Here is a 10874-nt window from a genome sequence, read left to right as displayed (position 1 = left end):
GGGGGGGCATTTTTTCTGCAAGAACTGGGGGTGCGAAACCACCGGAGATGCTTGGTGGAATCCGTCCTCATCATGGGATTACATCACTGTGAAAGCAAATTATTCTCATGGGACTTATGAGGATTGGAAAACTATTCATAAACAGGCCTGTGAGAGAGAATGGTGCCACCCCCTCCGCATAGACTTCACAACACCAGGTAAAAAGTCAACCCTGAATTGGGACAAAGGATATTCCTGGGGAATTAGGTTATATAAAGAACGGACAGATGATGGCCTCCTTTTTACGATTAAAAGAGATATATCTCCCCCATTTACAGTAGCCATAGGTCCCAACCCAGTCCTCAGTAACCAGCGACCAGCTTCCCTTCCTTTACCTGCTTTGGTGCCCTCGCGAACCCCAGAGACCAATGACTCTGCCAGTCTGCCTCCCCCCACATACCCTGGAACAGGTGACAGGCTCCTGAACCTCGTTAGAGGAGCATTCCAGGCATTGAACCACTCGGAGCCAAACAAATCTAAGAATTGCTGGCTCTGTTTGAACCCGAGCCCCCCTTATTACGAGGGCATAGCCATCAAGGGAAACTTCTCAATACTCCCCGCGAACTCTACTGCCCCCCTCACTTGCACCTCTTCCACCCACACACTCACCCTGACTCAGGTTACCTCAACAGGCACCTGCATCGGAAAAGCGCCCACTGGATTTAAACATTGCCTTAAGAATAACTCCTCCCTTTCCCTCCAGGCCGACGCATACCTTGTGCCCCCTAATGGCACCTATTGGGCATGCAGCACGAGACTCACTCCATGTGTGTCAGCTGCAGTACTAAATTCCACCCGAGACTTCTGTGTCCTTATTCAGCTGTGGCCTCGAATTTATTGGCACGATGATAATTATGTACTGAATTTTTATGAAAATTCACCCACCAGATTCAGACGGGAGCCTGTCTCCCTTACTCTAGCTGTTATACTAGGAGTAGGGGGAATCACCGCAGGAATAGGCACAGGGACCACCGCGCTTATCCGTACAGATCAGTATATGCTTTTACACCAGGCAATGAACCAGGATCTGCTGGCTCTAGAAAAATCCGTCCGGGCACTCAAAGACTCCCTTACATCTTTATCTGAAGTAGTGTTACAAAATAGGCGGGGTCTGGATTTACTATTCTTACAACAGGGAGGTCTATGTGCTGCCTTAAAGGAACAATGTTGCTTCTATGCAGATCAGACAGGAATAGTTACTGAAACTTTGGACAAACTAAAACAGAGACTAAAAGAAAGAAAACGTTACTTTGAATCTCAACAAGGATGGTTTGAGGGGCTGTATAATAAATCACCCTGGTTCACCACGCTGGTATCCACTTTAGCTGGGCCTTTAGTCCTCCTGCTTCTTATTTTAACCCTAGGACCTTGCATCCTTAACCGGCTGGTTCAATTTGTAAAAGACCGCCTGTCCGTGGTACAGGCCCTAGTGCTCACTAGCCAGTATCGGGTCCTCCAAGACCAGGAGCCAGATTTGCTGTAAGTGAAGGATTTCACTTAGTAACAAGAAAAAGGGAGGAATGAAGGACCCGACTGACAGCAGGAAGGCCATTTTAGAAAAAGAACTGTAATCAGCCATTCGATAAGCCAAGATTCTAACCCAGGTCTTGTGAAACTAGCAGTGGAAGATAGGACATTTGCAGTCGGACCACCTGCCACCACCCTGAGGCCCCTACCGGGAAGTTAGTGATAACAGCCCCTACTGGGAAGTTAACGATAACAATCAGTTTCACCCATAGCCCCCTCTGAATTTGGCAATACTGTTTCCTCATACCTTGTACCCATTGAAATGCACTAATAATAATCTTGTAACCATGCATCTGCTTCTGTACCTTGCTTCTGCTCTATAAAAAGCCCCCCCAAACTAAGCCCGGCACGCAAGTCCTGACCCGAGCGGGACTCTGCGTCCGCAGGCGCCTGTGTATGAATAAATTCCTCTTGCTTTTGCATCCCGAAACTTGGTTTTGTCCCTGTGTGTTGAGCGCGATTCTTCAACTTCATTTAGTTTTCATCATCTCTATGTAAAAAATCAGAACATACAAAATTTTTATTTTAATTCCTTCTTCATATGCATCGAAATGTTGTGATCAGCATTTTTCATACATAAAATATATATTACATATATGCTGTATATATTTAAGTGTACTTTCCTATTTGCACCATCACACTCCTTTGCCTCACATTACTCCAGATACTACCATTGGCCCCGTTTTTGCTAATGACATATATATATATATATGTTCATATATACATGGTTAAATATAATCTCTGCAAAAGTGAGACCATACATTGATTTTAGAATGTTTAATATTAATGTAACTTACTAATATCAAATTTTTAATACAGATGTGAGAAATTTGAACTGTGTGAGTGTTGAACAAATTTCAGAAATGCATACACATGAGATTTGCAAAGTAAACCAAAGAAATAAGGATGGCTTATCTGTGACTCGTCCCATGTAGGGTGAAAAACCATGAAACAAAATCAAACTCAATCCATCTTGGTAAATGAAAGCTATGTCTTTGTAGGAAAATGATGATCCTGCAGCCAAGACAGAGATTTTAGAATGTCCTAAATCTCTTCACTTTGGGGTGTGCAAGAGGGTGGGGTGTTTGAGGCCATCAGTAGTCAACTTCAAGTGTTTTGTTTTAGATTACCATATGGTCCAAAAGTCTTTGTCTATGGGTATTTGTGTGCATGTAGGTATGTGTGTGTAGACTAGAAGACAAGTGTAGGCACTGTTTGTGGTTTTTTCTGTCTGGGGGGTTTTGTTGTATTTATCTTGAGAAGTAGGGGGTGTAGTGTGTCTACTCCATCTTCCTAGAATCAGAAGATACCTGTCTTTTGATGGTGGTATAGACAATGACTCTGGTACAATTTATCTTTATGTTTAGATATGTTTTATATAGAATAAACATTTTGCAGAGTTAATGGCATAAAACTATGTCTATGTATCTAGAATTTTTAGTCTTCAAGTTTTTAATGGGGCTGGAGAGACAGCTTAGCAGTTAAGAGTGCTTGCTGTGTGAGCAGGGGGACTGGTGTTGAGCCCCAACACCCACATAATATACTCGGTGTCCTGTACTTCTATAAATGCTCGTAACTCCAGCTGAGGGGGTCTAACACCCTCTTCAAGGAAGTCTAATTATCTCAATTAAAAATTATGGGAACTGAAGCTCACATAACTAGCTTCAAGTCTTATAACTGATGGGTATTGAGGCCAGAAGTTTAAAAATATTTTTTTGTTTGGTGCCAAAATCTTTCCCTTAGTCTCCACTATGTATGACCAAATCTTCATTATTTGTGGAATTATTATTATTTTTTGAGACAGGGTCTTTTTATGTAGTCCTGGTTGGCCTGGAATTGGCTATGTAGACCAGGCTATCCTTGGATTTCTGGTGGTGCTCCTGATTGTGCTGCCTCCCCAGTAACTAGATCTATAGTTCTGCACCACAAAGCCCAGCTCATTATAGTAGATTTCATATTTGTGAATTTACTAGCTGACATTTGACTATAATCCCAGCATCAGTGCTCACAGAATACTTGTGGCCATTCTTGGATCTGTAGAGAGTGTGTGTGTGGGGTGTTTCTGAGATCCGCCCCCCAACCCAGATGCCTCTTGTTTGAACCTCATCTTGGAAAACAATGTTTTATTTATTTTTGAAATTTTTGTGCTTCTTATTGATTTTTCACTGTTTAAAGTGGCTTTTAGGGGCTGGAGAGATGGCTCAGTGATTAAGAGCACTGGCTGCTCTTGCAGAGGACTCGGGTTCGATTCCCAGCACCCATATGGCGGCTATGAACCATCTTTAACTTCAGTTCCAGGGGAATCGGAGGCCCTCTTCTGACCTCTGCTGCATTACATGACACGGGTACACTCATATACATGCAGACAATACACTTGTACACATAAAATAAAAATAATAAATAAAATATTTAAAAGTGGCTTCCACACAGTGTTAAAGAGCTAATTACAAAGTGTTTGTGCTCTTGGAGCAAGTGTGTTAAATTTTGCTCAGGCACAGTGTACTCCATGTTAATGAACCAATCCTACATATTCATTAAATTGTCTTTAAACAGAAACATAAAACAAGGTTATATTTGATCAGTTGACAGACATTTTATGACCAAGAGAAGCTTGTAGGAACCTAGCTCAGTATATCCCCTAGGAGTGATGATATTCAGTATTCATTAATTCAGAACAAAACCACCTAGAACAAGAATGGCTGTATTTCCTTGTGAGGATCTCACCATGGGGGGGGGGGGACGACACTCCTGAGGGGGTATCTAGGCCTGTAAGTTCCCGAGCAGCTCTGCCTGTGCCAGTTCCTCCATTAACATGGGTCTCCCTGTTCTCTCCCACAGAGGGGTACCACTGAGCCCTTCCTGAGGCTCCACAACCTCTACAGCACTCCGCGCTGTTCCAGGCAGGCCACTTTGCCCCGAATGAGCCGCAGGGTAGCCAGCCAGCACTCCTACCCGCTCAGTCGCTTCTCCTCCGTGCCCTTCGACCCCATGGAGCATCCCACCTCCCAGGCCGACCTGGAGCTGGACTACAACCCTCCCCGGGTGCAGCTCAGCGATGAGATGTTTGTCTTCCAGGGCGGGCGGTGGGTGAATGAGAACTGCCGCCTGCAGTCCCCTTACTTTTCTCCCTCCTCCTCCTTCCACCACAAGATGCACCACAAGCGTCTGGCCAGAGAGTACCTGTTGCAGGAAGAGAACAAGTCCCTGCGCGATGAGAACAGGGCCCTGAGGGATGAGAACAAGGCTCTGCGCAAGGAGAACAAGATCTTGCAGGTGTTTTGGGAGGAGCACAAGGTCACTTTAGGCCACGAGGAGAGCCAGACCTCTTCACCATTGCTGCACAAAGACACGGCGTCCCAGGAGGTGGTGAAGAAGGACAACACGACCTTGCCTGTCCAGCGCAGCAAGGAGAACACCCTTCAACTCATCCGGGAGGAGAACCGAGCCCTCCAGCACCTGCTGGAGCAGAGGCAGGCCTACTGGGCCCAGGCAGAGGACAATGCAACTTCTGCCGAGGAGAGAAAGCCCATCTCCTTACCCCAAGAGGAGTCCCACAGCCCCGGACTACTGCCAGATCAGGGCCCGGGCCTCTCCTCCCCCTTTGAGGAACCCAAAGGGCCCTCCACCCCACAGGAGGACTCCAAGACCTTGCATGCCCTGAGGGAGATGGTTAACAACCTGTCTGGGGTGTCTGGGGAGGAAGAGGGCAAGGCAGGCCTCAACCTGGCCGACAGTGGGCAGCCCCTGCAGCTGCTCAGAGAGATGAACCAAGCTCTGCAGGCCCTGCAAGAGGAGAACCTGCTGCTGCAGGAAGAGAACAGGGCCCTGCACGTGCTGCGGGAGGAGCATCGTGTCTCCCGGGAGGAGAACAAGGCCCTGTGGGAGAACAACAAGTTGAAGCTGCAGCAGCGGCTGGTCATCGACACAGTGACTGAGGTCACAGCCCGTATGGAGATGCTCATTGAGGAGCTGTATGCCTTCATGCCGGCCAAGAACAAGGAGCCCAAGAAGCCCAGCAGGGTCTGAGGCCTTGGCGGCAGACATGGACACTGAGTCTGGGCACAGAACACCAGGCGAGATAGAATCCCCTGCCTTTCTTCATCTTCCTCGTCTTTGCCCACCAGTGCAAGCCTGTGGAATAGCCGCGAATGGGCCCTTCTACATACAGAGATGCAATAAAGGCCAAGGAGCTGGGGCCAACCGACACCAGCTTGGAGCTCTGGCTTCTTTCTCCTTCCTCCTCCTTCTCCAACCTCCAGTTTCCCACTTCTTCCTCTTCCTGGTCCATCTAACATTTTCTTTTTCTTCTCTCCTCTTCCCCTTCCCTCCTCCTGTTCCTCCCTCTACCCACCTCCCTCTTCTTCTATGGACTTTAGCTGGGTATGGTGGTACATGCCTGTATTCCTAGCACTCGGGAGGCTGAAACAGGAGGGTTGTGGACTTAAGGCCTTGCCTAAGCTATATAGTGAGAATCTGGCTCTACAACAAGGAGATAATAAAAAATGACTTTAGGCTTTAGAACAAAATTGAGCTGAAAATCAGAGTTCCTATATACCTCCTGCCCATTCACACAACACCCCCTCTAAATTTCCAAATTTGTGAAAACTGGTAAATCTATTTTGGCTCACCATTGTCATGCAAAGTCATAGCTTAATTAGGGTTCACTTTTTGTATTGCACATTCAGTTTGGGCAGGTTGCTACCACTGTCATATAATACAGAACAGTTCCACTGCCCTGCAAACCCTTTTGTTCCCTCCTAACCTCTGGTAAGCACTGTCTAGTTATTGTATGCCTTTGCCTTTCCTAGAATGCCACATAACTGGAATCATGCAGTGGGTAGTCTTTTCAGATTGGCATCTTTAAGTTAAGATATGCATTTAATTTCCTAGATAAATTTTTTTTGAATTCTAAGTACTATTCCATTTCTGGGCATATCACAGTCTACTTACCCATCCACCCTGTGCAGGACATCTAATGGCTTCCGAGTTGAATATGAGTCTGGCTTCTCTTCTCTTCTTCCCCCAGTTTCTCTCATTTCTCCTGCTTCCTTTATTGTAGTCTGTATTTTTCATTTCCTCCTTGTTCCTTCTTTTCTCCTCTTTCATCATCTCCTGTTTCTGAGGCTACAGGGTCAGGGGAGGTATTTGGAGAAAAGGTAAAGCCAAGCGAGGACTTTTCACTGTTACATTTGGGGCTGGATAATTCTATGCTGGGGACTGCTCTGTGCAGGATCCCAGGCTTCTACTCAGGGATGTCAGTAATGACCAGCTATTCTCTTGCTGTGACATTGCTGAATGTTCCATAGAGGTTAAAAAATCTCAACACTCCTCTATGTTCTAAAAGTGTATTCTTTGAAACACTAGTCCCTGAAGTGCTCTGAGAAAGTGAAGCCTTCATCAGGGCAATCCTTGTACAATCTCCTCCAGTAAACTCTGACCTGAAGGGTCTGAGAAGTTCTACAGTGAAGAAGTCTGCATATGTTTCATGAACACAGGATTGCTCAATTTTGTTTGATCTTACACTCCTTTGTTACATTATGTCCATTGTTCATCACATCTGAGAAGGGGTGCCCTTTGTGCTTCCCAACCCCAGACTTACTTTCCTGCATCTGGGTTCACACCTGTCAGCTTCGTCACAGTTCCCAGGTGGATGCCAGGGCCGGGGCAGCTGATCACCAGACTCACTGGGAAAAGGTGTAGGGACTCAAGATTTCCTGAACTTTGATTCTCATTTTGAAGCTGGGCATGTTTAAAAAACAAAACTATAGAAGGGAGCTCGGTTCCCCAAGTTAGCTGTAGAACAAAATCACCTGAAGGTCTTTGAAAGACACCAATGTCTGGATCTCCCCTCAACCCCAGATATTCTGATTTGTTAAGTATTGGGGTGGGACTAGACCCTGGGATGTTTAAATGTTCCTGGAATGATTCCAATGTGCAGCAAAGTTTAGGAACCATTGTAGTAGTGGGGATTAAGCCAGCCAATGTGAATGCGTGGGCTCACTTACGTGCATTGCTGCTGCTGGCTACATTGCTCAGACAGTGAACCCAGAGCAGTAAGCCACCCCTCATGGAGATCTTTGCACGTCAGTTTTCATTTCTGACCCTCTTGAAGAGATGGAAATGGGATTCCAAGTGATTTGCCAATTGGACAGGTAGGAAAAGCCAAACTGGGGCTTCAACTGCAGACCTAGCTGTTGTAGCTCAAGCTCCTTCCATGAGCTCACGTTGCCATTTCCTAGTCTCTAAAAATTAAAAGAAGTTTTGATGCCTGTTTTCCATATTTAAGAACATGTTGAGTCTTATCCCAAAATAGCATCAGAAATCCCAGAAGATAGCAATAGGAGGGTTTTTCCTCTCAACTAGCCAATGATACATCTAATCTGCACACAGGGTGCAAGGTGATGGATGTGCAGGAGAAGGCTGGTGATTTATCTACTGTGGTCATCAAAATTTGAAAAATGGGACGTGGTACTGACAGGCCTCTGGGCCTTAGTTTTTCTTCCTCTATTTGTTAAATTTTTCATTTGGGGCATCATAAAATATACCTTATTTCAGCCAGTGTGATAACCCCAGGGTGTAGGGGGTTTGCTTTTATCTTTTGATGAAACCAAATTGATTTCTGTTATTTCAGACAATGGGAAGACAAACGACACACTGTCTTAATGTTTGTGTTCCAAATATTTAACTTGGATTAATTTATATAACAGCAGTTGAACGTTTTCTTAGAGCTGAGCGTGCTCAGAGAACTTAATACTATTTAACAATGTCAACTTTCTCTGTCAGGAGAATCTAAATGGGTGAAAAATTAGTCAGATAAGCCATAAAACGTCATTTTTATGGAGTGGGGGAGATTTATTTCCAAACAGTGTTTCATTGTACAGTGCAGTGCAATCTGTCATGGATAGCCAATAGTCTAGTGGTATCTCACCTCTGGTGGCAGAGTGAAGTTTCATTCTGACAGGAAAGTGTCCTCTAAGCATCTCTGCTGCATTTTATGTTCTAGGTCTGCCTAGTCCCTGGTCCAGCATTAGGCCCTTATCTAAAGGCTAAAGTTGCTATCTCCCTGTAGGGCAGGTCTTAGAGCTAAGCCTCTAAGGTTTGTGATTAGCAAGCATTCTACCCCTCCTGTCTTCTCTCACTTGGCACTTGGCTTGGTAGGCTTTCTTGGTTGCAACAGTCAACTATTACTCTCCAGCTAATCCTGTCCCTAGCATTAACTATGGCCACAAGTTGAAGGTCAGGGTCAATAGAGAAGAGCATTCACAGTCTGAAACAACTCCCTAATTAACAGAGACTATCATTCCAGAATTCATGAGGGAGGCTGTAGCAGGAAGATCATCAATGTAGGGAGTGTCATTGTACTAACCAGTTTTATTACTATAAAGAAATATCCAAGACTGGGTACTTGTTTAAAGCAGGGTTATTTGTATGACAGAGGTTTTTAGGGCATGGAGCCAGACTCAGGCCAGTTCTTTTAAGAACTCATGATGGATGGGAGCATATGTGGAGAGATGGTACTGCCCCACAGGAAGCCAAAGAAGTCAAGGCACAGCCTACTTGTTTTTTATAACAACCCCCTATAGAGAACTAAGCAAAGGGTCCCAACAATAACTGGATTTCTCCCAAGGGCCCCAATAAGGACCTCTTGCTATGTTCTATAACTGAACATGAGTTCATAAAACAAAGCCCAAAACAGCATGGCTTGGGATTTTTTTTTAAAGTAGAGAGTATTAGTTGTAGCCAGTAAGGGGAAAACATAAATTATTTCCAAAGCAATGACCTTCTTAAAGGAAGCACGGGGATATTTTCCTGGGAGCTGGTACATATTCATATGGGAAAGCACTTCAAGGACAGGCACATTCCTGAGCATGCCCAGTGAAGGAATACCTTCCTGGGCACACTCAATTTGAGGTCATAGTTCAAGGATGAAATATGGAGGATACATCTAGGTATGCTTATCTCAAGGTTTTGGAGTACACGTTCAACAACTTAAAATAGCAGACAGGAACACTTTTGGTCTCTTGGTTACCCTCCAGAACTTGACAGTAAGACCCTATTGCTGAATATACTACATACATGAGCTGTAGAGGAAACAAGGAGAAATCAAGTTGGCGCTGACTTCAAACACTCATTTCTACTGGTTAGTTTTCATAGTGCTGGAAGGTGCTATGCATGCTACCTAAAGTGAAAATCATCAACCTTACCTAGCTGTAAATCCTGTGAGCTACAATAATAACTGGCCCAGGAAGATATGCCCACTGGTGCAATAATGACACAAATACTGTGGGAGTAACCAACCACTCTCCAATTGAATTTAAGTTCTGCTTCATAAGAATGGAGCACATACCTGACAGTGATATCAGGTCTAGGAACCTGAGGCTAGATAGGCCACAGGACATAGGGGAGAGACTAATACTATCATTCTGCTAAATAGATGTAGTATTAAATTGACTTATTGTTATATCCATAGATCAATGCAAATCTCAACTCTCAGAAGAGAAGCTTCCTTATGTAGCAGATAGTGGTTAACAAAGAGAACCACAACTGGCCAGTATGCAGAGAATAAAAGCTGCAGTGTGGTTATCCCTGAATAGGACACTATATCAAACTTCTGCTCAGGGATCATTGCAGAAGAAGATGGAAAGATTGTAAGGGCAAGGGGATATGGATGGCCATAAGAAAACAGTTTTGAAGACAGCTGACAGTTACTCATGAACTTACAGTAATGGTGACAGCATAGACAAGTACCACATAAGCTCAAGGCAGGTAAAATCCCAGTGAGGAAGTGGGCAAGTAGGTAAGAAATCCCAACCCAACCTGAAGAATTATTGGCAATTGATGGCTGCTGGGAAAGGGAGGGGTCAGTCTCATTTAAGGGTAAGACTCTTGGATGATCTTGAACTCCTGATCCTCCTGGTTGACCAGGCTCTAGTGGTTGAAGCTATATGGAAAGGCATTTGGGGACACAAATTTGGCTCTACAGTATTAGAGTACATGAAATTGGGTTTGGGAAGGAAGGGGCAGTAAGCGAGAAGTTCAGAAGAAAAGGAGGCATCTAAATATGACCAAAATGTATTGTATGAAATTTATAAAAACTCAATAAAAATCAGATATAAATGGAAAAAAATGAAATCAGGAGATCATCTATATCCGATCAACACAAGACACTCATTAAAATGCATATTAGGGGCTGGAGGAATAGCTCAGTGGTTAAGAACACTGACCACTCTTACAGTTGGATTCCCAGCACCCACATGGTGGCTAACAACCATCCATAACTCCAGTTCCAGGGGAATCTGACACTTTCT

At 44.6% G+C, this 10874-nt stretch overlaps 1 protein-coding gene across 2 annotated transcripts in view; it reads left to right on the top strand.

Moving 5' to 3' along the window:
- The window catches only part of Spert (spermatid associated), a 26685-nt gene extending 21093 nt beyond the window's left edge, over positions 1–5592 (top strand). For both annotated transcript variants that reach the window (XM_008824400.1, XM_008824399.1), the window contains one exon: positions 4405–5592. In XM_008824400.1, the coding sequence (XP_008822622.1) occupies positions 4405–5592 (1188 nt within the window). The remainder of the gene's footprint in view (positions 1–4404) is intronic.
- The last annotated feature ends 5282 nt before the right edge of the window (positions 5593–10874 follow it).

The sequence above is a fragment of the Nannospalax galili genome, unplaced genomic scaffold (assembly GCF_000622305.1).
Source record: "Nannospalax galili isolate Female #2095 unplaced genomic scaffold, S.galili_v1.0 scaffold388, whole genome shotgun sequence".
Taxonomy (NCBI): domain Eukaryota; kingdom Metazoa; phylum Chordata; class Mammalia; order Rodentia; family Spalacidae; genus Nannospalax; species Nannospalax galili.
This window is presented reverse-complemented; position numbering and strand designations above follow the sequence as displayed.